At 42.5% G+C, this 26,819-nt stretch overlaps 2 protein-coding genes across 7 annotated transcripts in view; both read right to left on the bottom strand.

The window, feature by feature from the left end:
• Positions 1–3,295, bottom strand: part of ATF2 (activating transcription factor 2) — an 81,923-nt gene extending 78,628 nt beyond the window's left edge. For all 6 annotated transcript variants that reach the window (XR_006962596.1, XR_006962595.1, XM_047082208.1 and 3 more), the window contains exon 1: positions 3,159–3,295. The gene's annotated coding sequence lies outside the window, so the exon portion shown is untranslated. The remainder of the gene's footprint in view (positions 1–3,158) is intronic.
• A 17,092-nt stretch (positions 3,296–20,387) lies between these two features.
• On the bottom strand, positions 20,388–23,654 carry ATP5MC3 (ATP synthase membrane subunit c locus 3). Its single transcript, XM_047085224.1, has 5 exons — positions 23,595–23,654; positions 23,302–23,408; positions 22,039–22,116; positions 21,336–21,529; positions 20,388–20,648 (listed from the first exon to the last, which is right to left on the bottom strand). Exons 2-5 carry the CDS (start codon positions 23,338–23,340, stop codon positions 20,534–20,536), a joined length of 426 nt encoding a protein of 141 aa, XP_046941180.1. The 5' UTR covers positions 23,341–23,408; positions 23,595–23,654; the 3' UTR covers positions 20,388–20,533.
• Positions 23,655–26,819: the final 3,165 nt, after the last annotated feature.

Genomic DNA, 26,819 nt, shown 5'->3' with positions numbered 1-26,819 from the left:
AAACATACTTAAAAATGTAAATGAATATACAAGTTTCAAAATTGTTAAAAAAATAAATGAAAATAGTACATATACGTATATCTGTAATTAATATAATACATAACACATTCATAGTAATATATTTAAAATAATTCCAATTATTGTTGGCCTTAAAGATCCACAAACTTCCTTATATTTTTTTGAAATTATATTTTACTCTTTTTCTTGAGCTTATATATTTACTTCTTTTCTTGAGCTTAAGAAACAGAGCAAAAGAAATGTTTTGTGGGTTTTCCCTTGGACGTAAATAGGTGAATACTACTACTAATACCCCCTCATTAAGAATTACATTAGGAGAACATGCAGCAGTTTAGTTACGTTCTTAGTCTCATGGAATAGGTGTGAGTATAGGATAAACACAGAAATACTAAGTTAAACTACTGACTGTAACAAGGCAGATTTGTTGTTTTTCTATAGTACATTTTAATTACAGTGAATTGCGTAACAAACACTTAATGTATTGACTTTTACAAGGATCAGTTGACTATCCAATTGTTATTCGATGGGTTATTTTTTTTTTTAAGTTTATTTTGAGAGAGACAGAGACAGTGTGAGTGGGGGAGGGGCTGGGAGAAAGGGAGAGAGTGAGAATCCCACGCAGGCTATGTGCTACCAGCGCAGAGTCCCATTCGGGGCTTGAACTCATGAAACTCAGAGATCATGACCTGAGCTGAAACCAAGAGTTCCATGCTTAACCAACTGAGGGACCCACGTCCCCCATATTCAGTGTTTTGTTTTTTTTCTAAGTTTGTTTATTTTTGAGAGAGAGAGAGAGTAAGCAAGTGCACTAGTGGGGGAGGGGCAGAGAGAGGGAGACACAGAATCCTAAGCAGGCTCTAGGCTCTGAGATGTCAGCACAGAGCGCCCACGGGGCTCTAACTCACAAACCTCAAGATCATGACCTGAGCCGAAGTTAGACGCTCAACGGACTGAGCCACCCAGGTGCCCTCAGTGGGTTTTTAAAAGACAGACTGTATTATTTGCTCAAGATGACACAGGTAAGATCTACACATTTGCTCTAACATGATCTAACAATTTCATTAATCGGCAGAGAACATATAAATCATTAAACCCAACTTTTTCAAAACACAAAAATTTAGGTAGGCAAAATGTTCATTATTTATTGAGACTTCATACTAGTTGATGTATAGCCTATTATTTTTAAAAATGATATTCAGAAAGCTTTCAAATCCTGACTACCAAGAAAAAGCATTCCTCCAAATTATTTGTTAAAGAGCTGACATAACAACCTTACTTTGTGCTGTTATTTTAATTTTTAAATATGAAACAAATACTCTCAAGTAAATACAGGAATTTCTGGTTTACATATATAATAGATTATGATATAGTCCCCAAAGATGAAATAAACATTCTAATATGGTTATTTTAAAAAGAACTTCGAGGAAATGCAATCAGGTCGACAGAAGGCATGGGCACCTTAGAAACACACACACACACAGTTCCTGAAAGCTACTTCTGTACTGACAAACACCTACATTCTAAATTACCACAATGCATTTTAAATAATTCAAAACTTAATGGCAGTAATCCTCTCAAAGCAAGATTAAACATGTTTTAGGAAAGCAGCATAGAGACCACCATAAATTTGTAAGATTCTTACAAATTACAAGGACTAGAATTCCTATTGGTGACCTTGAAGACCCAAGAACATCCTTAACTCTATTTTGTGATCTGCAGAAGGGCATCTCTATTTTTTAACATAACTTTACAATGGTGTTCCTGAAGTTTTGAGGAGTGTTGACAGTGGATTCCTCAAGTCAGTGTAACACATTTAATTACAAGGTGTAATTGCTACCGTATTGGTCTTTCAGGTCACTTAACCCTGTAGGGTTGACTTTTAAACAAGCTTATCACCTTCGTAATTTTGGCACACTAGACTAAGTAAGGTTACACGCTATTTAAAAATTACGCCTAGAAAGGCTATTACTGACAATGTCAGTGGTTTCTTCAAATAGGACAAAAAGTGCACTCAAAGGAACAGTTTTTGTTTTGATTTCAAGTATGTCTATTAAACTTACATATTGTTACTGTTTCCATAATTTAAAATTCCTAAGAAATCACAACTTTCACATTATAATTTAGGGATTAGTCAATATGCCTAAAGTCCATCAGGTGTACTGCCTTTTACTCCATCATATTCACAGTAGTTTTGCTCTTGGCCTCAACCAGTTTTAAGCTCCCGATTAAGCAAAGGCAATTTTACACTACCTAAGGACACAAAAATAGTACCCAGCTCCTCCGCCCTCTCCCTCCTCTAGCGTCGGTTCAACGAGCTAACACAGAAAACACTCACTCACTCCCTCTCCCCCTCTCTCGGCCCTGGCCCCTAGGGCATCACTAAAAAGCACAGGTTACTTCCCTACGGAGGTTCTGCAGTCCAAGCAGGGAGGTTAAAAATGGGGGAAAATACCAGAATCAATCTGCACCCACATCTCAGCCCCGCCCCACCAGGAAAAAGGGGGGTGGCGAGAGTGTGAGGGGGCAGAAAGGACAGAAAATGCCCAGACTTCCAGCTCACAGGTTCTCTATACCATTTGTTCCATCATGTTCCACCAAAGGCAGAGACCCTGACCCTATTTTCAGCGGCGCCTCCCGATCCTCCTCCCCGCCACCATCACATACACACGGTCCCCAACGACTGAGTCTTGGGTGGGGAGACCAGAGCCGGCCCTCTCCCTGCTAATCCAAGACTAAAGGGGGTCTCCTTGCGCCCCCGGCGGACCCGACCTGCAGCCCAGGGACCTCTGAACTAACCAGAGAAGAGGAAGATAAATCGGGGGGAGGGGTCTAACAGGAGCCGTTATTCCTTTTTCCTCTTCGTTAGGAAAGCGCGCGAGCGGGGAGGGGCCGGAACAACGAACGCCAGTTACCTAACGGTCCCGCCCGGCCGGTCGGGCTCCTGAAGCCGACCCCGCGCGGGCCGCTGAGGTGGCAGAACAGCCACAGTCGCCCCGAGGGCTAGGCACCGAGGCAGGAGCGCCGGAGGTGATGGGAAGCGGGGGGTGGGGACTACGGTGAGCGACGTCGCCATGTTAGTGCCTTCTTTCTCCGTATCCCTACAGTTTCCAGTCCTTCGGCCTTCCCCCATCACAACTCACCTTTCCAGGTCACTAGTTCATGCTTCCTTCGGTCGCCACCGAGGCCCGAGCTCAGCGGTGTTTACAAACTACCCCTAGAGGAAAGGGCTGAACCGCACTTTAAAGGCCACGGGCTCCCACAGGCTTCCGTCCTCTCTCGCGAGATCGGACTGACACCCCTTCCCTTCTCCCCGCCCCACTCCCGGCATCCCCCCTTTCTTCTCGGCGCCCCTCCCCTCCACCGCACACGCCCCTTCTCGCCTTCTATCTGACGGAGCGCCTCCGGGTCAGGTGATTTCGTCAGCTTAAAGGGGAAGGGGGCGGGACTTCACGGGGGCGGGGATGGAGGGGGTGGGAACCAAAGAACACTCGGTGGCGGGTGATTGGACAAAGTGCCCGAAGGGCGGGAAGCAGGCCTGGAGGGGGCGGGATCGGAGAGCCAAAAGAGAGGAGCCTCCGTAACCTGTGCGGAAGCCTGTGATTGGCGGCTGGCTGCCGACTCGCACGGGTGTGGGGCGCTGGAGCAGGTGGATGTTGGGGTCGAGGGAAGGGTTTGACGGTGTGGTGTGCGGAGAAGTAAGGTGAACTCTGGAAAATGCTGCGAGTGGCGGGAGAGAAAGCGCGATGAGTCCTCTGAGCTCCGCCACGGGAGCCCGGTATTTTTGTCGCTGTCACTTCCCGGCCCTGGGTAGGAAGGCAGGCAGAACGTTAGAGAGGCGCGCGCCTAAACCCATTTTGCTGCTACTCTGAAGTCTGAGAGAGGGTGTCTCCGTTAAGCTGGGGTTTGGAAGAGGCGGAGTTTGCCTCAAAGTATCCCCAAGGCCCAAAGCGGGAAAGCAAGATAAGTCCGTTTTGAAAGCAAGAGAAAAAAAAAGCCTGTACTTTGGATGGCGTCTGGTCGAATTTTACTAAACTATAACTGAAGCTGATTCTTCTGGCTCCTAAACGCCTGGTACAGTGTAGGATGTTATCATATAATTATATCTAAATAACTTAGCAAAAGAAATACAGTGCCCTCCACTATATAACCGTAAGTTAAAACAGTGCACAGAATTGTTTATAAGAGAAAAATCGGGGGCGCCTGCGTGGGTCAGTCGATTAAGCGTCTGACTTCAGCTCGGGGTCATGATCTCCCGGTTGGTGAGTTTGAGCCCCATGTTGGGCTCTGTGCTCACAGCTCAGAGCCTGGAGTCTTCTTCAGATTCTGTGTGTCTCTCTCTGCCCCTCTCCTGCTTGTGTGCGTGCTCTCTCTCTCTGTCTCAAAGAAAAAATAAACATTAAAAAATGTAAAAAAAAAAAATCTTCCATGCTGTGGTGTATTCTATTTTATCAATTTTACTGAGTAGTTACCGATTTTAAATATATCAACTTTAGGGACACCTGGGTGGCTCAGTCGGTTAAGCGTCAGACTTTAGCTCAGGTCCTGACGATCTCACAGTTTGTGAGTTTGAGGCCCCACATGGGGCTCTCTGCTGTCAGTGCAGAGCCCGCTTTGGATCCTCTGTCTCCCTCTCTCTCTCCCCCTCCATCGCTAATGCTCTCCCTCTCTCTCTCTTTACCCCCTCCTTCAAAAATAAATAAACATTAAAAAATAAATATATCAACTTTATTAGAAATAATTTCAAACCTTTAAAATATCAGCATCTGCTTATTAACATTTCGAGAGGACCAAAGGACACCAAATTGGAATATGGAATAGAAATGGCTCTCTACCCATAGTACTATCCTACCGCCCACTAGGTTGCTACAGTGACAAAGAAATGTCCCTCAAACTTTGAAAGAAGCTGTTTAGGGGCGCCTGGGTGGCGCAGTCGGTTAAGCGTCCGACTTCAGCCAGGTCATGATCTCGCGGTCCGGGAGTTCAAGCCCCGCGTCAGGCTCTGGGCTGATGGCTCAGAGCCTGGAGCCTGTTTCCGATTCTGTGTTTCCCTCTCTCTCTGCCCCTCCCCCGTTCATGCTCTGTCTCTCCCTGTCCCAAAAATAAATAAACGTTGAAAAAAAAAAAATTTAAAAAAAAAAAAAAGAAAGAAGCTGTTTAAAAAAGGGTGCTGGAGGAAGACAGTTTGATTCACATGAGGGACAAAAGAGACCATATTTACTGCTCTGCAACTGACACAGATACACTCCTAAAAACACAGAAAGAAGTATAGTGCTGAAAATATTTTTTTTCAAATTTTTTTTTTTTGAGCAGCAGGCAAAAGTTTATTAGAGTATTAGATTAGAAAGAAAGAATAGTAGGAAAGCTCTCTTTACAGAGAGGGGACATTCGAAAGTGAATGCCCCTGAAAATATTTTTTTAATGTTGCTCTGTGATTCTCTATACAACTTAAATATTTCAATGTCAGGTGTGGGGATATTGACTGTTCAAGAAACATACACTGGCACAAGTTGAAAAGCATGATGAGGGGCTCCTACAAAAAAACTTGCATCAACTTTTTAAAAACCAGTTGTTTTTCAGTGCCTTGTTTTTTCATCTATTACGTGCTTTCTAGTCTATAACAAATTATGAATAAAGCTTTGTGTTAATATAAAATGTACTCTCAAACATCCAAACCAAAGTGAAACTGAAATTATTGGAAAATTGTGCAGTATTGTATTTGAAAGTTACACTTGCAGTTCAATAATGGTATCTGACATAAAAATGAAATCCTGATGGCACTGAACCTTTTAATGGGTTTCTTTCTGGCCTATGGACATATATGTGAGCCAACTCACTCTTCTTTTGAAACTAATTTCATTATTCAAGAGACCAGAAAGAAGCCACTGTTTACCTTCTCAAGTTAAAATTAAAGTACTATCCCTATCTAGTAACAGTCACATTGTCCTAGTGTTAATGTAGTGTAGCACTCGTCACATCAGTTAAACCCCAGCGGCTCAGACTACTGAACATGAATATGATGATGGACAAAATGTGCAATTGACAAATGACAAATTGTTAGGTCAAGTATATGTTCACTACAATGGTGCTTCTCTCCATCTCTCAAAATGGCTAATAATGTCTAATGTGAGAAAAAGAACTATAAATGTTATGACATTTCAAAAGAACTTTGCGTCAATTAGAGTAGCGTTTTAAAAACAATTATTTCCATTCACATATCAAAAATTCGAAATTCTTTTCTCTGGTTTTGATTCATTTTCAATTGGCAGTAGGTTTGGTTTTAAATTTCTCCTCCTCATCCAGTCTGTTGTCAAGTAATTATCTACATAATGCACTAGAGGAACATGTTAATTTAAAACTTTTTTTTAATGTTTATTTTTTGAGAGAGACAGACAGAGCACGAGCGGGGGAGGGTCAGAGAGGGAGACACAGAACCCGAAGTAGGCTCCAGACTCTGAGCTGTCAGCACAGAGCCTGACATGGGGCTCGAACCCACGAACTGTGAGATCATGACCAGAGCTGAAGTCGGATGCTCAACCCCTGAGCCACCCAGGCGCCCTATGGAACATGTTATTTTAAAGAAAGTCTTTCTGGGGCGCCTGGGTGGCTCAGTCGGTTAAGCATCCGACTTTGGCTCAGGTCATGATCTCGCAGTCCGTGAGTTCGAGCCCCGCGTCGGGCTCTGTGCTGACAGCTCAGAGCCTGGATCCTGTTTCAGATTCTGTGTCTCCCTCTCTCTCTGACCCTCCCCCGTTCATGCTGTCTCTCCCTGTCTCAAAAATAAATAAACGTTAAAAAAAAATTTAAAAAAAAAAAGTGTTTCAGGAGTCCTCATAGACAAGAATATTTAGTAATACAAATAGTACTCTGCTCTGTTGGAGAATGCAGTTTTAGGTACTTTTCTTTTTTAAAAAAGTAAACTTAAGGTGCGAAAAAATAAAGCAGCTCACAGGAAGAAAACAGGTGGAAAAGATGCAAATCTGTTCCATATGCATGTTGGCAACCTTCTAGTTAGAAAGTGTCTTTAACCTACATATTTGTAGCTCCACCATATTTCATGTAATACAGCTTTTCTACAAATGAAAAAAACATTCAGCTTAGACAAAACGAATGTAGTTACGACTTTTAATTCTGATCCCGTGAACTTGGAAGTCTCACTATATCTTAATAAAATGCTTTGCTTTTCAGTTCTTTTTCTCATTGTCATTCCTCAAGATCCCCTGACAGCCTGAAAATTCTCTACAATCTTCTCTTTTGCAAACGCAGGAAGTCTGTTCTGGACCCCTTCTTCACCTGTCTTATCATTCCAAACATGCATCTACCCAACTTACTCCTAAGAGAGTTGGTAAGGACCTGGTAAACCTCCTTTAAGAACCCAGCATGACTTCTGAGTAAAATTGGTATCCCTTAGATACAAGAGACTATTTGAAGAAAACTACTTCTATTGTAGAAATGCCCATTATTAAATACTGCAAGAAATAACGGGGGCCTCTCAATGCTCTCAAAACCTTCCAATGCCCAGAATGTGGTATTTCTGCCTTGTTCAGAAGACGTGGTTGTTAATCCATTAATCTGTTGTTATTTTTAAAAATTCAACTAAAACCCTGCTCAAGTAGTATATAAATATACTAACATAGAAATATACAGATCTGTATGTATGAAAAATAAGGTGAAAAGGAAGATTCAATTCATAAGGACATAGTTTCTGTTTGTAGCTAAACAAAACATAGCATATTCCAGGACGTCCCTTATGTCTGTCTTGAACTCAGAGAAAAAGCCTCTGTGTTTTCACAGGTATCCTCAAGATATAGCCCGGTACAGAAAGATGAGACGAGGACACCGTGACCCTAGACATTTTGGTTGATTCTTTTGGTAGCTTCTATCTCCAGACGGATCTTCTTTCCCTCCCTCTGACAACCCAGGGCTTGCCTGCACATCCTCGAAATTGCCTATGCTATAGTTAACCTTTCAGCATCTGTTCTCATAATGGAAATATCCATTCAGAACATTTCAAGTACAAGGTGGGGGGGGGGTCATTGTCCACTTCCCACCCTCAATGTCTCACAAGAATTTGTAATTAATTGTGTGTGGCATTGTGAAGAAAAAAAAAATTAGAGGGCTGTCTTTATCTTCAAATTATACTTTAGCTTATGCCAGCCTCAGTGAGATCAGCCCAAAGACAGAGAATGGAATTTAAGGCCCTTGTTTCCATCCTTCATATCAATGCCTCCTCCCACCTCTCTTCTCATCCCACTCACTAGAAAGAGGGCTTGTCTGGGAATGCAAGCTGGTGCAGCCACTCTGGAAAACAGTATGGAAGTTCCTCAAAAAACTAAAAATAGAACTACCCTACGACCCAGCAATTGCACTACAAGGCATTTATCCAAGGGATACAGGTGTGCTGTTTCGAAGGGACACATGCACCCCATGTTTAGAGCAGCACTAGCAACAATAGCCAAAGTATGGAAAGAGCCCAAATGTCCATCGATGGATGAATGGATAAAGAAGATGTGGTCTATATATACAATGGAGTATTACTCGGCAATCAAAAAGGATGAAATCTTGCCATTTGCAACTATATGGATGGAACTGGTGGGGATTATGCTAAGTGAAATTAGAGAAAGACAAATATCATATGACTTCACTCACATGAGGACTTTAAGAGACAAAACAGATGAACATAAGGGAAAGGAAACAAAAATAATATAAAAACAGGGAGGGGGACAAAACATAAGAGACTCCAATGTGGAGAACAAACTGAGGGTTATGGGAGGGATTGTGGGAGGGGGGATGGGCTAAATGGGTAAGGGGCACTAAGGAATCTACTCCTGAAATCATTGTTGCACTATATGCTAACTAATTTGGATGTAAATTTAAAAATAAATAAATAAAATTGAGTAGAAAAAGAAAAGAAAAGAAAGAGGGCTTGTCATCGTTATTTTCAGCTTTCCACATACTATTAAGTTACCAATACAAGTAGATAGAACCACTCCTAGGATAAAGATTTTTTTTTTAATTTTTTTTCAACGTTTATTTATTTTTGGGACAGAGAGAGACAGAGCATGAACGGGGGAGGGGCAGAGAGAGAGGGAGACACAGAATCGGAAACAGGCTCCAGGCTCTGAGCCATCAGCCCAGAGCCTGACGCGGGGCTCGAACTCACGGACCGCGAGATCGTGACCTGGCTGAAGTCGGACGCTTAACCGACTGCGCCACCCAGGCGCCCCTAGGATAAAGATTTTTGTCTGCCATTCCAGTGTCTACCCTTGATGATTCGCCATAACTAGTCTGTCACCCTGAGGCCCACCTAGTACCAAAGCTATGAATTCCTTATGCCAGAGACCAGAAAGTCTTGGTCATATGGACCCTCCTAGGCCCTTAGATTAATACTTCGCTCTTTTCAGTTGCATTCTCACCTTGGACACAGCCTCTTAGGGTAACGATCAACCTAATGCTCTGTTTCTATACTTTATTACTCATAAAGCATCAATATTTATTGAGCATGAACATGCCAGGCACTGTTCCTGGCCCTGCTGCTACAACTGTCAACAAGACAAAGCCCCTTAGGGAGATTTTCATGGGGGAGGGGAGTCGAGGCACATACATAAACCGTGTGACCATTTAAAGAATAGTAAGTGCTGTGGAGAAAATAAGGCAGGAATGTGATAACGTGCAGTATTATAAGCTTATTCTTTTTGTACAGCTCCTGGGGTCTTGAGAGCTAAAGATGTTTTGGATATCTCTAGAGAGGTAGGTAAATACTTTGAACTGTCCTTTAGATAGAGGAAGTCTTGAGGGAATCATACTGAGCTGTCCAGCATCTGAGACACTCAGCCAAACTACATTAACCCTTGGACAAAGCAAACTCTGGGACTCTCATGTCAGAGGAGCAGATCCTGGAATCTCCACGGCTGGGAAATGCTGACTAAATGCTTTTGTTGAAAAGTAGCCACTGCCAACAACCATGGGTCCTCTTAGGAGTCTCTGCCAAGATCAGCAGTAGGATGCTAGCTCATGCTAATAGGAGAACAATCAAAAGCCCTTGGATTTACGAGTCCCCATTGATCTTAGGTCAATTCTTTTCAGTATTTAAGCTCCCTTGAAAAAAGAAGCTCTAAGTTACTAAACATCTAGGAGGAGATAGATTACTTGCATCATTTGAGAAAGCAGTGCAGATTCTTACTAGAACATGGGCCAATTTTTAGAGATTATAAATAGAACGATAGCTGAAGGGAAGTGACCTAGGGATACAGGGTTACCTTCAACTTACAAAACTGACATTTCTATAGAGTTGTAAGTGAAAGGTCATATTGGAGCCTGTTTTCTCACTGACAGACCAGTCAGGGAGATTCAGTACCCTTCACTCCATAACAACATGTTAACATAAATAACATTTTTTTGAAAAAGAACTATACGGGGCGCCTGGGTGGCGCAGTCGGTTAAGCGTCCGACTTCAGCCAGGTCACGATCTCGCGGTCCGTGAGTTCGAGCCCCGCGTCGGGCTCTGGACTGATGGCTCAGAGCCTGGAGCCTGTTTCCGATTCTGTGTCTCCCTCTCTCTCTGCCCCTCCCCCGTTCACGCTCTGTCTCTCTCTGTCCCAAAAATAAATAAAAACGTTGAAAAAAAAATTAAAAAAAAAAAAAGAACTATACTTAAAAAAAAAAAAAAAGAAAAATAACTATAGTTTCCAAAGCAAAAATAAAAGAATGGCATTGTTTTCATTTTTGTAAATAATTAAGTCACACTTAATCTACTTCTGTATTTGATCTGTTGCAATATGTTGTTTTGGTTGATGTATTTAATGACAATCTAGCCTCACGTAGCCGTGCAAGCGGCAAAGGGAAGACCTTGTGAAACCCCTGAAAGAAAGGTTCTAGGGGCCCTCAGAAATTTTCAGACCACACTTTGTGAATCACTGGATTAGCAGTACATTCCAGGAAGAAAGGGGTGGCGGGGGGGGGGGACTACCCAATTAATGAGTTGACAACTTTTTGAAAGATAAGGAGTCTGAGCTAAGGCATATGGAGGACTACAGTATTCTAGACCAGTACTGTCAAAGCTTAATGTATATACAAATCACCTGGGGTCTTGTTAAAATTCAGATTCTGGTTTAGAAGATCCGGTGTGAAGCTCCAGAACCTATATCTCCGACAAGCTCCCAAGGGATGCTAACGCTGCTGACCCCCGGACCTCACTTTGAGCAGCAGTGCTGTATATATCGTGATATACACATCACCAGAAAGCCTTTAACAAAATGCACTGCTGAGCTTGTGTATATGTGTGGTGAAGGAGGAGGGTAGGATAAGGGTGGGTGGAGGGAAAAGAGGAGTATAAATAAAGCCATGTTATCTACTTTCCAAAAAATCTGTAAAAACGATGATATTGCTTATAAATCTATACTGTCACAAGTTTCGACTGCTACGTATCAGCTATCTCTACATCAAAGCCAGCTAAGGCATAATGTTGCTATTGGCAGAGACAGTCTAACTGCCTTGTCTGTTGAGGCAGAGGAGGGTGGTGCTGGATCTGAAAAAAATAATAATTTTTGGCCGTAGTAATGTAAAGTATTGGGCAAGTAACTGATGGACGATGTATTGAGGTCTTAAGTCCAGAATATTATCAACAGAATAATACCATGAAATTACTAAATTAATATATGCTCGGCATGTAGAACAGTTAACAACTCATAATTTCGTGTGTAGAAATCACATATTTTAAAAGCCTTTGCAGAGGATAGTACTGAAACAACACATACCATCCTCTCCCAAACACTCAACACCCAAACCTAACCACATTGGCTAAAAGTGCCAAATAGAATTTAAAACTTACCAAAGAACTATGAATATATATATATATATATATATATATATACATTCTCAAATCATATTTCCCACTTATCTACAATCCTTCCTTAAACTTCAGTGACATTCCTTTTTTTTTTAAGTTTATTTTTATTTATTTTGAGAGAGAGATAGAGAGCAAGCCAGGAAGTGGCAGAGAAAGAGAGAGAGAGGGAGACAGAATCCCAGGAAGGCTCCGCACTGTCAGCACAGAGCCCAGTGCGAGGCTTGAACCCACAAACCATGAGATCATGACCTGAGCTGAAGGCAGACGCTTAATGGACTGAGCCACCCAGGCATCCGGGCATTCATTTCTACCTAACTTTAGCTGCTCAGCAAATTTTTTTTTCATTCATTGGACCTACTTACCTTCAAGAGCTTGCACTCTGAAGTTCTTTACATTTCTTGTCTATTTGTTGGCTCTTACTGAAATGGATCTTCCGCTGTTTTGTACCCTCCGGGCCCTTGACTGTTCTAGCGCTGTTTTATTTTCATAAAATACACATAACAAAATTTACCATCGTAACCATTTTCAGTTTATGTTTCACTGATATTAAATACATTCCTAATGTTGTGCAACCAGCATTACCATCCATGTCCATAGCTCTTCATTTTGTGAAACTGAAACTCCATACCTGTTTTTTTTTTTTTTTAATTTTTTTTTTTTCCAACGTTTATTTATTTTTGGGACAGAGAGAGACAGGGCATGAACGGGGGAGGGGCAGAGAGAGAGGGAGACACAGAATCGGAAACAGGCTCCAGGCTCCGAGCCATCAGCCCAGAGCCTGACGCGGGGCTCGAACTCACGGACCGCGAGATCGTGACCTGGCTGAAGTCGGACGCTTAACCGACTGCGCCACCCAGGCGCCCCTCCATACCTGTTTAACTGGAACCCCTCCCCTTTCTCCTTCCCCCGGCCCCTAGCAACCACCATTCTACTTTCTGTCTCAATGATTTTGAGTACTCTACCAAAGTGGAATCATACAGTATTTTGTCTTTTTGTGACAGGTTTAGTTCACTTAGTATGATGCCCTCACAGTTTATCGACATTGTAGCCTGTGTCAGAATTTCTCTCCTTTTAAGGCTAAAAAATATTCCATTGTATGCATATACCACATTTTGCTTATCCAGTCGTCCATTGATGGACACTTGGGTTGCTGCCATATTTAGCTATTGCGAATAATGCTGCTATGAACATGTGTACAAATATCTCTTCAAAACCTTGCTTTCAGTTCTTTGGGGTACATACCCATCAGCGGAATTGTTGGATCTCATGGTAATTCTATTGGTAACGTTTTGAGGAACTACCATACTGTTCTCCACAGCAGCTGCACCATTTTACCTTCCTCCCAACAGTGCACAAGAGTTCCAATTTCCCCACATCCTTGCCAATGCCCGTTTCTTGTTTTGTTTTTAAATTTTTTTTTTCAACGTTTATTTATTTTTGGGACAGAGAGAGACAGAGCATGAATGGGGGAGGGGCAGAGAGAGAGGGAGACACAGAATCGGAAACAGGCTCCAGGCTCTGAGCCATCAGCCCAGAGCCTGACGCGGGGCTCGAACTCACGGACCGCGAGATCGTGACCTGGCTGAAGTCGGACGCTTAACCGACTGCGCCACCCAGGCGCCCCTTGTTTTGTTTTTAGAGTAGCCATACTATAGGATGTGAGATGGTATCTCACTGTAGCTTTGATTTGCATTTCCCTTATTATTCGTAATGGTGAGCATCTTTTCGTGTACTGGTCAATGGGGGGGCAGAGTTAAGACGGCAGAGAAGTAGGGGGACTGGGATTTTCCTCCTCCCTCAGATACAGCTGTGTTGAGGCCAGCTTACTTGCAACACCCAGGAAATCGATCTGTGGAGTGGCACAAAGATCTCCACAGCTGGAGGGAGACAGCATGGTGGTATCGAGGTGTGTGTATGTGAATTGGGGGAGAAAAAAACGGTGTAGGCACAGAGGGGAGGGAACCCCTTCTATGGAAAGACAAAAGGGTGAGAAAGGGAGAGAAAGGCTGTGAAATTGCCCTATTGAGTTAGCACAAGAGGCAAACCTCTCCAGACCACGGACTGGGGAACGAGAAATAGGGAGGGTGCCAGTTTCTATTTTGCAAACAGCCTTAGGAGCTGAAACTCGAAGGTTGCAAAAGTGCGCGACTTTCTCCGGAGGGAAGGCCAGTCTGTGCGCGTGTGCTGGCTGGCAGGGGAAGGAGCCGCTCAGGGCATGGTAGCGATCTCAGGGGTGCCCTAGGAGAGAGCAGTCTCCTCCGAGTGCTGTGAACCCCTGCATGTGCCAGCCAAAGAAAGCCCTTTTATCAGCAGAGCTGAGTGACGCTGCACCACGAAAGGGTCCACTCGGTGCAGGGTCCTTTAAGACTTTGGGTTTTGAATCCCAGCCAAGCACCTAGGAGGCGGGGGAGAACTGTGGAGCAGGGCTAGCCGGCCACCCATGCTACTCTGTGAGGGCTGAGGGCTACCTGAACAGTGTGGTTTGAGACACCCGGTCAGGGGAGGAGAGATCGGGGTGTTGCCATTCTTCTCCCCAACACCAGCACGGTGGGACTGGGAGAGGAACTCAGAGGCCCCCGGGGGGAAGTGGGACCCGCTTACACCTGAGCCCTCCCCTCCCTGCGTGGCAACTGCTTATCTACTAGAGCTGACTGACCCCATACAGCCTGCCTCTCTCCTCCAGGCCAGCACAGCCACTGGTCCCAGGCACCAACAGACGAACTGTTAATTTTTTGTTTTTCTTTGTCTCTGTCTTCTTTTTCTTTCTGCCCTCTTATTTTTTTTCTTTTGGAACCAGGCTTATAGTTTCTGATTTGTTTTTGGCCAATTCTTATTTTATATTTACATCTATCTATATCTACATATCTCTCTATATTATATATAGATGTAGGTCTATAGATATAAAATAGATATAGAAATGTATCTATATATAATTTTTTGTTTGCTTCTTTGATCAGGCGTTTTTACTCTCTTCTTTTTACACTTTTTTCTATCTCTTCTTTATTTTCCTTTCTCTTTCTCTGGATTTAGCCTTATAGTTTTTTGTTTTTTGTTTTTTTTTATTCTGGTTGGTCTTCTTTTCTCCCCTTTCGTTTTTCTCTTTTATGGGATCAGGCTCCTCCCCTCCTTTTTTCCTTTTTTTCCAGGGTTACTTCAACGAACAAATCAAAGCACACCTGGTTGAAGGTCCAAACACTCACTACTGCAAGCAAGAAGGAGCTTTGCAGAGAGGACTGACCAGTGAGATAGAACAGCCAAAACACAACAACAGACTGTCTGCAACATACACCAAGAACGCTTCCTGAAGCGCCAGGCCCTGGACAGTATATGACCCCTTTTTAATATAGCAGTTCTTGCAGGTGCAGGAATATAACAAGCTATTAAAATACACATAAGACAGAAAGTTACCCAAAATCACAACATGGAAGAATTCTCCTCAAAAGAAAATTTGGGAAGAAATGACAGCCAGAAAATCGCTCAAAACAGATATAAGCAATATATAAGAACAAGAATTTAGAATAACAGTCATAAGACTAATAGCTGGGCTTGAAAACAACATAGAAGACAGCAGAGAAGTTCTTGCTGCAGAGATCAAAGATCTAAGAACTAGTCGTGATGAATTAAGAATGTACAAATGAGATGCAAAATAAACTACATACAGTGACAGCAAGGATGGAAGAAGCAGAGGAGGGAATAGGTGAAATAGAAGATAAAATAGGTGGTAAATGATGAATCTGACAAAAAAGAGGGAAAGGAAATTACTAGATCACAAGGGGGAGAATTAAGAGAGCTGAGTGATTCCATGAAACGTAACAATATCCATATTAGAGGAGTTCCAGAAGGAGAAGAGTGAGAGAAAGGGACAGAAGGTTTATTTGAACAAAATATAGCTGAGAACTTCCCTAATCTGGGGAAGGAAGCAGACATCCAAGTCCAGAAGGCACAGAGAACTCCCTTCAAAATCAACAAAAACAGGTTAACACCATGACATATCAGTGAAACTGGCAAAATACAAAGATAAAGAGAATTCTGAAAGCAGCTAGGGACAAAGAATCCTTAACCTATAAGGGTAGACACATAAGGGTAGTAACAGATCTGCCCACTGAAACTAGGCAGGCCAGAAGGAAGTGGCAGGAAATGTTCAATGTGCTGAATAGGAAAAATATGCAGCCAAGAATCCTTTATCCAGCAAGGCTGTCATTCAGAATAGGAGAGATAAAGGCTTTCCTAGACAAACACAAACTAAAGGAGTTCATGATCACTAAACCAGCCCTGCACGACTACAAAGCAAAGACTACAAAGGACCAGAGACATGGCCACAAACATGGAAATCTACAGATGACACAATGGCACTAAATCCGTATCTTTCAACAATCATTCTGAATGTAAATGGATTAAATGCCTCAATCAAGACATAGGGTATCAGAATGGATAAAAAAAAAACAACCCATGATCCATCTATGTGCTGCCTACAAGAGACTCATTTTAGACCTGAGGACAACGTGCAGATTGAAAATGAGGAGATGGAGAACCATCTATCATGCTAACGGATGTCAAAAGAAAGCTGGAGTAGCCATACTTATATGAGACAAACTAGATTTTATTTTATTTTGTTTTAAATGTTTATTTGTTTCTGAAGGAGAGAGACAGAGAAACAGAGCATGAACAGGGCAGGAGCAGAGAGACAGGGAAACACAGAATCCGAAGCAGGCTTCAGGCTCTGAGCAGTCAGCATAGAGCCTGATGCAGGGCTCGAACCCACGAACTGTGAGATCATGACTGGCGCCGAAGTCCACTACTTAACCAACTGAGCCAGCCACCCAGGCACCCCAGACAAACTAGATTTTAAAATAAAGACTGTAACAAGAGATGAAGAAGGGCATTATATCATAATTAAGGGGTCTATCCATCAAGAAGAGCTAACAATTGTAAATGTTTATGCCCCAATGTGGGAGTATCCAACATATAAATCAGTCACAAACATAAACTTATTGATAATACCATAATTGTAGTGACTTTAATACTCCACTTAACAACAATGGACAGATCATCTAGGCAGAAAAATCAGTAAGGAAACAACAGCTCTAAATGACACTGATATTGGACCACATGGACTTAACAGATATAGTCAGAACTTTTCATCCTAAAGCAGAATACACATTCTTCTTCAATGCACATGGAACAGTCTCCAAAATAGATCACATACTAGGTCACAAAACAGCCCTCAACAAACACAGAAAGATTGAGATCATACCATGCATATTTTCAGATCACACAACCATGTACTGGTTACCCATCTGAATATCTTCCTCAGAGATATGGCTCTTTAAGTCCTTTGAACATTTTAAAATTGTGTTGTGTTTTTATTGAGTTTTAGGACTTCTCTATATATTGTGGATATTGTTAAGCCCTTATCAAATACAGGATTTGCAAATGTTTTCACCCATTTTGTATGATGTCTTTTTACTCTGTTGACTGTGTCTTTTACTGCACAAAATTTTAAATTTTCATCTTAAATTTATCGAATTTTGTTATTTTATTGCCTTTCTTTGGTGTCATATCCAAGAAACTATTGCCAAATCCAGTGTCCTGAAGCTTTTGCCTATTCTTCATTTTTGGAAAGTGTTTGTTTATTTAGAGAGTGAGCTCGTGTGCTTGTGCACGTGAACACAAGTGGGGGAAGGGCAGAGAGAGAGGGAGACAGAGAATCCCAAGCAGCCTCCTGCTGTCAGCACAGAGCCCAAGGAGGGGCTCAATCTCAGGAACCATGAGATCATAACCTGGGCTGAAATCAAGAGTCAGATGCTTAACTGACTGAGCCACCCAGGCACCCTGCCTTGTTTTCTTCTGAGAGCTTTGTAATTTTAGGTTTTGTATTTAAGTCTTTGATCCATTTTGAGTTAATTTTTGTATATGTTGTTAGATGGGGGTCCAACTTCATTCTTTTGCATGTGGATATCCAGTTTCCGAGGTCCCCATTTGTTGAAAAGTCTATCATTTCCCCATTGAATGGTCTTGGCACTCTTAACAAAATTGCGACTTATAGGACGGTATATGCAAGGATTCATTTCTGGGCTGTCTAACCAATTGGTCTACTCTTTCCTTATGCCATTAACACTCTTGATTATTGCAGATTTGTGCTGTTTCAGTATAAGGAAGTTCATGTATCACTTTTTAAACTTACTCTACCTCTTCCTTTAGTTCTTTCATCATCTCTGAGATGGTTGTTTTAGTCTTCATCTAGATATCTGCTATCAGGTCTTTTTCAGGGACAGTCTATTTTCCCTTTGAACGGGCGCTACTTTCCTGTGTTTAGAATGCCTTGTGATTTTTTTGTTGCAAACTAGATATCTGACTAATGTGGTATCTCTGGCAGATTATCCTTCTTTCCTAGGGTTTTGTTTTTTTTTTTAATTGTTGTAAATGATCTCTGTGCCAAGGATTAGCCTGATGTGTAAACATACTGTTTTCTCAGGTCTTTTCTGAGCCTGTGCCTTTTCTTGGACACGACTGATCACTTTCAACTTTTCCCTGTATATACAGTTGTTTTTCAATGTCCTAGTCTTTAGTGTCTGGCTCCCAAAAGGGGAAAGAGAAAAAAGGGTGGAAATGAATACCAGCTCTTTAAATCCCCTGAACTCACTTCAGTTGGGAGTGGAGAGGGGCTTGTAACAATTAAGGGAAGTACAGCAACAATGGCCACCTTCGTCTTTATCTGTACCTCTGTAATCAGAAGTAGCAATCTGTGATAAAAGCATTGATGACCAGTATTTGGAGGGCAGGGTTCATTTTGCTTACCCTGGCTCCTGTAAGCTGTGTGTAAGCTGCTCCAGGAAGATGTACATAGTGGCCTGCCCTGGGGCTGGGGCTGAGGGTTAGCAGCTGCTACTCTATGAAGACCTGAAATTGAAATTAACCCCAATTTACAGTCCAAGCCTTCCTTTGGAAGTTGCAAGCCATTAATAGACCAGAGTTCCAAAACAGTTCTATTAGATAGGACAGTGCAATTGCTGTGTAGGTGGTGAAGATTCTTGGTGCTTCCTACTCCATCTTTCCAGAATCCCCTTGACCAGCCTCTTTTATTCCAACTTGTCACTATTGTGGCTCTACTCATTCCTTACCCAGTTTGAAGCTCATAGGTCAGCCTGTTGAGCAATGTGCTGGCCTGCTGTTGCTTAGAGCCCCTTTGACCTGTCATTTCTTCTTGTCAATAACCAGACTTGAATAATCCTCACTGCTCTTTATGAGTTTGTGTTAACAAACTTTCCAATATTACTGGGTAGTCATAAAGTGAGGCTAACGAGGTTCATTACCAACTCAGGTAACTATCGGGAGCTGGGTTCTTACTGCTGCTCTGCACTGCTTTTATTCAAATCTACTCCATACCAAACACCGTTCCTTCCCTCTTTTCAAGCCCACAAGACTATCTGTAAAATTATACTTCCATTTTTTGCTTTAAATTCTATAACAAAACAGTTTCTCCCAGATCGGCTTTTCCTTTGTCATCCCTTACAAAAAAAAAAAAAAAAAAAGGAAGAAAGAAAGAAAAAGCAAAAAAAAAAAAAAAAATCAAAGCATGGGCTTTGGAATCAAGGAAGGTCTGAATCTGGACCCTGACATTGCCACTTAATGGCTATGTGATTTGGGGAATTAACCCCTCTGGGCTTTTTTTTCTCTTCATCTTTCCTCCCTAATTATGGAAGATTGTCATCGAGGACTAAATTACCTAAGATACATTAAGTTCCTAGGACAGGGAGTGGCACTTGTGTGATGCACATACCCTTGTCCTTCCACAACTGGTTCCCAAGGTCTAGACATCAAATCTTACAGGTACAATTTCTATATTCTTCTTTAACATACTCCATGTAGTATTAGAAACAAAGTACTGTTGAATCAACTAGCATCCCCAAATTCTAGTGATAACCAATGCTTTAGCAACTTTTGGCTTTAAAAATATAGCCAATTCAGCTTACTTTTTGGTATTTGGTTTTTAACGAGAGCCTTGTTCAAGTAAGAAACTAGATGCTAATTAGATTTTCTTCTTAGAAACTCTACTTTGCTATAGGACACTTAATTGCTAAATGTGAGACCTAACTGAAAAGCAACCCCTCCCCCCAGTTTAACAAGACTTCAATTCCTAAAAAGCTGACATTTATTTTTAGATCCAGCTGTGTAATACTAGCCAAGTTAGTCTTGGAAAGTAATTCTGCTCCTAGGTATTGCTAGACCCTATAACTCATGTCAGCTCTTAAAAACACAAAACCATCTCAAGCAATTAACTATTTTGGTTTAATTTATCATGTTTCATAGAAGCTGAAAACACATATTTCTCCTTTATATGGATAACCAAAAGCCCTACAAATTACAATATGCAGAATACTATACAAGAGAATTTTCATGAAATTGGATCTTTTTCATCATGGGCCAACAGCCGTAGTTTCCTCTGACTTATACAGCATCTATCTGAATGCATATTCTTCTTTATGATGATCTAAATTTAGGTAAGTACAAATCACAGCAAAAATTAAAGTTTTTACCTTTAATGAAATGACCTTGGAAATAACGTACATTTCCATGACACCAACACTATAGTTTTCGGAGTCACAGTAAGATACACAGAATTACATCCGTAATTAATATGAATGCCAACATTTCAAGCAGTAATTTCTGTTACATGGCAAACAAAATCAAGAAAGCAACCATCAAACAAAAGAGACCCATAGCTTCAGACAAGGCAAATCCCAGGATAGCATATGAGAACAGCTGCTGCTTCAGCGAAGGATTTCTAAAAGAGATACAACACATATAATTGTTACTCTGAAATATTATTTGAATTTCAGAATGTTTGGTAAATGCTAAAGAATCAGATTATTACTGTGGGATCTTTGTAAACTGGGTGAGTCCTGGAAAAGTATTTGCCCAGCTCTCTTTTATTTCTGCCTTTGATATTCCTTTCTCCTCAATCCTAATCACATGGGGAAAAGGTAGGAAGCTAACTCTGTATGTCAATATACATGGTTAGTCTTCATCCATTTTAAGGGGTTCAGACATATTTGCTATCCCTGTGAAAGTATGTTCTGTACTCTTAAGATCTAAGAGTTTAGAAATAAGGTCTTAAATAAAACGAAGTTGATACTTCTAAAGACTGTGCTGTTAACTATATTCCAAAAACAGCTTCATAATCAAGAGTACAGACTCTGAAGTCAGAATTAAAATTTATTTTCTGACACTTACTAGCTACTTGGGCAATCAGTGTAATTTCTACGTTGCTCATCCCTCACAGGTAACCTGGAGTATATCTCCAAGGGGTGTTGTGAGAGTTAAGTGGGCTCATGCATGCAAAGCCCTCAAAATACAATGCAAGACACAGAGTTGGCCCTTAATACGAAGTACTTATTATCTGACTAGTTTTCCAAGTTTCCAACTATGTCAAGCATGCTCTTAAAGTAGCTTATTTGGTGATAGAAATTACCTGGCATAACCAATGATAAGGCTGCCAAAGACTGTTCCAATACCAGCACCAGAACCAGCCACTCCCACAGTGGCAGCACCTGCACCAATAAATTTGGCAGCAGTATCGATATCTCTGCTGACTGCACTGGTCTGAAACTCCCTTTGGATTAGGTGGGACACACCAGTCCTGGACCCATTGAATACCGTAGAGCCCTAGACAAAAGGAAATAAAGGCAAAGGTCAAATCAATAATCACAAGTAGCTATTTTAATTACTATCCTGTAAATGGTAGCTACTTCTCTATTTTGTAACTGAGTCTGAATAAATGGAAAAATCAAGAGTTTAGAATAATTCCAAAGCTGTAGAATAGGGAGAACAATATCTATTATAAGGCTGTTGAAAATTAAGAGACAGTGTATTTGAATATGCTTTTTGGTAGGGCAGGCTTTTCAATAACTGTAGCAAGTGTAATCTTAAATACAGGCATTCAAAACCATGTATTTAAACATACAGACGGACTCCATTTCTTGGACAACTCAAGTAGGTAAGTTTTGGATACAGAAGTGCCTTTCATTGGCTTATCCTCTGCACTATTTTTTTGACAAAAGGGTGGAAAAAGACTGCTCTCAAACCATTCACAAATGAGGTTTTTCCTCCCCTTTGATTAAAACCACAGGACTTACTTGGTAGGGTTACTCAATTTCTATTACTACTGCTATTACCTCTTCAGTCCTAGTCTCTGGTCGAGATAACACTGATGCAGAAATTGGTCTGTATGCAACTCTGGATCCAGCTCGGATCTATGAATGAAAAAAATATTCCAAATATTAACAGTGGATAAGACTTCAATGACCCTTCTTGTACCAGGAGTTCTAAAAAAGCAAGCAGCAAAAATGAATCAGAGAGCTTATGACTTCTCTGTATTGTCTGGTATCTTGCTGTTTGATTATTTTCAGTCCATGAAGGTATTTTAATAGTTCTAAAATTGCTAATTAAAGTTTAAAGTGTGGTACATAACCTATTTGTAATAATCTGAATAAAACTTCTAAGAACAATTGGTGGAAAGAAAGCATTATTTTTAGATTTTCAGTTACTGTGGTGCCACAACTCAGATCAGAAAAACAGCAATAAACATGCCACATTCTTCAGTAAACTTATGTGCAGCAACAAGTACATCGGAGTGTTGCTAGAAAAGCTTGTCATTTAAAATAGCCCATCAGTTAATATGAGTCCCACAACTTCCAAGATATTCCTATATGTCCGTTAATTATAAAATAAAAAAGCAGTTTAAGCAATTCTGTACCAACGTACGAATCATCGGGGAAATACTCTGACCATAAGGAATGTCTCGCAGTCCAGCGTCTCTGCCCTTGACCGTCCACTAAACTAAGGTCACAGAAAATCCCTTCAGAACCAAGACTTGATTCTCTAAGACAAGTCCCCCACATCCTCACTTCACCTAAAGCCTCCAAAATGGTTATGGAAATGACAGCCAGAGGCAGGAAGAAAGACTTTCGACTCCTCCACCACCTTCCTCCGCCCACACAGGGTGAGGCAAAGTCCCTCCTTCTGCAGCAGCGAGTTTGACCTACAGATAGGCAATGGAAAACGCTAATGCGGTCAAGTAGGCCTCAGGGGCCCCCAGCATCCTTAACAGCACCCCAACCTTCGCCCCGACCCCAACCCCAGAGTCACCGAGGAGGTGGGGGAGGGGGCCGCTCCGGCACTAGCTGCAAGGAGGGTTTGACCTACAGCGAACGAAGCGTGACAACTAGGCCGCGGCTGCGCCCCACCGCCCTACTGGTGGGGAGGAGCCGAGCGAGGTGCCCCAGGATCAGAAGGAAAGGCAGGAGAGGCCACAGAGGGTAAGAGGTGAAGGGGTGAACTGTCCCCCGAAGTTGGTGTGCCGTGCCCCATTCAACAACGTGGACGCTCCGGGCCAAGAGCTCGGCCCTCCGCGTCCCGGCCCAGCCTGGGCTACGCACCAGAGCGGGGGTGCAGGCGAGCTTGGCGCAGGCGAACATCTTAGTCTTCGGGGCGGCGCGGCTGGAGGACGTGAGTGAATGGCGACGTGGGCTCTTGGGCTTCCCCTCTGCGGAAGTAAAGGGGCTTAAGGTCAAGTGCCCTCCAGGGCCCGTCCTTCCCACCCACGTCCCGCGGGCTCCGGAGCACGCCGTCGGCTCGGGCCCTCGTCCAGCAAGGCGCCAGCAGAATGAATGGATCCCGGCTGGACGCCGCTCCGTTCGGGCCAGGCCCGGCTGTCGCGCCCTCCGCTTACCTTCCCGGGAGGTGGCGGCGGCAACTGCGGCGGCAGAGGTCGAAGGAGCGGCGCGCGGCGCGCAGGCGCGGTCCGGCTCTTATCCGCGCCGCGGCACCCGGATGGAGAAGGCGGGGAAACGGGGCAGTAGGGAAGCCGCTCAAGGTCACTTTGTACCAACTTTATTGGCAACTAGTTGGGAAGGACAACGACAGTCCCACACAGGTGGGCTGGCGGGCAGGGGGTGGTGGAGGAGAAGCAGAAAGAAGAAATTGAAAATTGGCCCTGGCTGAGAGAATTGAACAGGTTGTTCCCCTTTTGATCTGAGCTGGCCGGAGGATAGCGTGACTTTTTCTTTCAATTGGCATCTTGTGAGATTTGGCCTTTTAATCAGTTGTTCTTTCATTGTTCTTTCATTACGGGAGGGGCCCCCTTCCCGGTCTTTCTCCTTTATTGTGAAACTGGACTCTGTGTGTGCGTGGGGAAGGAGTTCAGTCACTGCTTGACCGACGAAATTAGGTCCCAGCAAAGCACATTTCTTTAAAGGAATCTGGAAAAGTATTCCAGAAGTATGGCTAATCGTTTGGGCGACAGAAGACATGACCTAGAAATACTGGGACAAAGGAATGAGCATGTGAATAGATCAAAAAGTTATGTGACTGAGCATAAAGTTGCCTTTTGTAAAGTAAGGGAGGTCAATTTTTCTTCCAGCCCTATGCTTGGAAAAAGTAAGGGATGTGATGTATTTCATGGGACTAAGGAAAGTCTGAGTATTTTCAAAACCCACCCAACTTTAACACTTGTTTTTGGTAACTTTGCACACATCATCTTTTTCGATGAATGCAGAAATGTCTCAGAAAAAAATGGCTCCTACTGAACTTCTGGTGGATCTAAAATTCTGTAAATTTTACTTAGTAGTTCTAACAAATGACTACTAGCAGTGATACAAGCCAACATAAAAGATTAAACATCTAGTATGACGAGCTGAAGGGATAGCTGGGGGCTGAAATCACACCCACGCCACCTAGAGAGTTGGCATGGGACAACATCCACCCAGAGGATCACCCTTTTTCTAGTTAGTACAAAGGTTCAGTATCATCTAGCAGCAACCCTGGGGAGAAGCCCTCAGAAGTAACACATGAAGAATGAATAAGAATGTGTCACTGATCCAACTTCAAACACAAATGGCTCAAAATCACGTGAATGCTAGTCATTTTAGGCTCGATCTTTAGCCATAAAATAGAGATAATTCATGTAAATTCACACGTACAGTTCAAAGATTATTCATTTATTTTCTCAAGTATTTACTTCTTACCTGAAGTATGTAGTGTCCTGTGATGCCTACAGTAGAATAAACAAAGCCCTGTATTCATCAGAGTTCGCCAGAGAACCAGAACCAGTGGGAGATTAATTGATTAATTAATTATTGACTTATTTAGGAAGAATTAGTACATGTAGTTATGGAAGCTGAGAAGTCCCATGATCTGCTGTCTCCAAGCTGGAGACCCAGGAAAGCCAGTGGTATAATTCAGTTAGAATCTAAAGGTCTGACAACCAGGGAGGCTAATAGTGTAATTCCCAGTCTGAGTGCCAGAGATGAGATGAGATGTCCCAGCTCCATAGTGAGATGGGGAAAAAGGGGAAAAATTCTTCCTCTGCCTTTTGTTCTATTCAGACCCTCAATGGATCAGATGATGCCCACCCACATTGGGGAGGACAATCTACCAAGTCCACTGATTCAAATGCTAATCTCATCCAGAAACATCTTCACAGACATACTCAGAGATAATATTTAATCTAAGCACACCCATGGCCAGTCAAGTTGACTCAAAATTAACCATCACGTATCCTATACTTCAATAATAGATTCTCTTAGGGAAAAACTATTCTAAGCGGATTTGTGTACAGAGGTGGTGTAAGGGAACTTCCTATTTCTTCAGCCAATAAATGAGTAGCAGTAACTGTTGAGGAGGAGGAGGAAGCAGGAGAGAAGCCAGGGTTCCTAAGAGGATCACTTCCAGGGTGTATTTGGGTTAGGTGCCTATGGTAGGGAGAGGTGCAATCTAAGTCCAGGCTCCCAACTGTCAATATGTCGATTAGTAGGTGAGCTGGCCTAGAAGAGGAGGCAATAATAGGTCCTTGGTGTGTTCTACCAGAGTTTAAGTATTTATGAAGAATATGAGGTGTTCAAAGAACAGGTGTGTTAACCTGTGAGAATGGTGTGTGTGTGTGTGTGTGTAACAGAGAGAAGTGGATCTTGAGTGACACCATCCATGTTGATAGGGGGTGGATATTTACACTGAGGAAGTTTGAAGAAAAACAGCACCTTCTGAGAGGAGTAAAGTGAGACCACAATGATGCACAGAGGACTTCTTTGAAAGTATTCAATTCTCTTTGTATTTTTTCTTAAATCGTGGAAACAATCATCTTACGTTATGACCTCACAGTTTGGCAGTACCTGATAAGCCTGAGTGATGATGGCCTGGAGACGAAAGGAATGGTGCAATAAAGAGAAGTATGGACAAGCATTCCCAAATATACGTGCAGCAATCCCTCCTACCCTGCATGCCCCTTTGCGATGGGACTTTGCCACTCATCAAGCAATGGAGTCTGTGTCCCTTCTCCTTAAATCTGGGATCATATTTTTTTTAAGTTCATTTATTTATTTTGAGGGAGAAAAGAGAGCGAGTGTGCACAAGCGGGGGGTGGGGGGGGACAAGAGAGGGAGGGAGAGAAAGAATCCCAAGCAGGCTCCATACTCAGTGCAGAGCCCCACATGGGGCTCAAGCTTGCTACTGTGAGATCATGACCTGAGCCAAGATCAATAGTCAGATGCTGAAATGAGTGAGCCACCCAGGCACCCAAACCTGGACTAATCCTATGACTTGCTCTGACCCAAAGAATGCACTGGAAGTGACACTGTGAATTCTGGACTAGGTCTTAAGTAAGAGGTCTCATAACTTTCATTCTCTCCTTGGAAGCCAGCCATCACATCAAGAAACATGGGTTACATGGCTGACGGATGAGAAACCTTCTGGACAGGGCCTCATGACAGAGAACTGAGGTGCCCTAGACATGTGAGTGAGGCCACGTTGGCTTCTCTAGCTTTAATCAAGTTTTCCCAGCCAACACCACATAGAACAGAAATGAGCCTTGCCTAAATTCCTGACTCACAGAATCAAACGCCATGAAAAGGTTATTGTTTGAAGCTACTAAGTATTAGGGTGGTTTATTACACAGCCATAG

Source organism: Lynx rufus, unplaced genomic scaffold (assembly GCF_022079265.1).
Source record: "Lynx rufus isolate CCGP_SWC_20201006 ecotype Redwood Valley unplaced genomic scaffold, mLynRuf1.p SCAF_2, whole genome shotgun sequence".
NCBI classification, from domain to species: Eukaryota; Metazoa; Chordata; class Mammalia; order Carnivora; family Felidae; genus Lynx; species Lynx rufus.
This window is presented reverse-complemented; position numbering and strand designations above follow the sequence as displayed.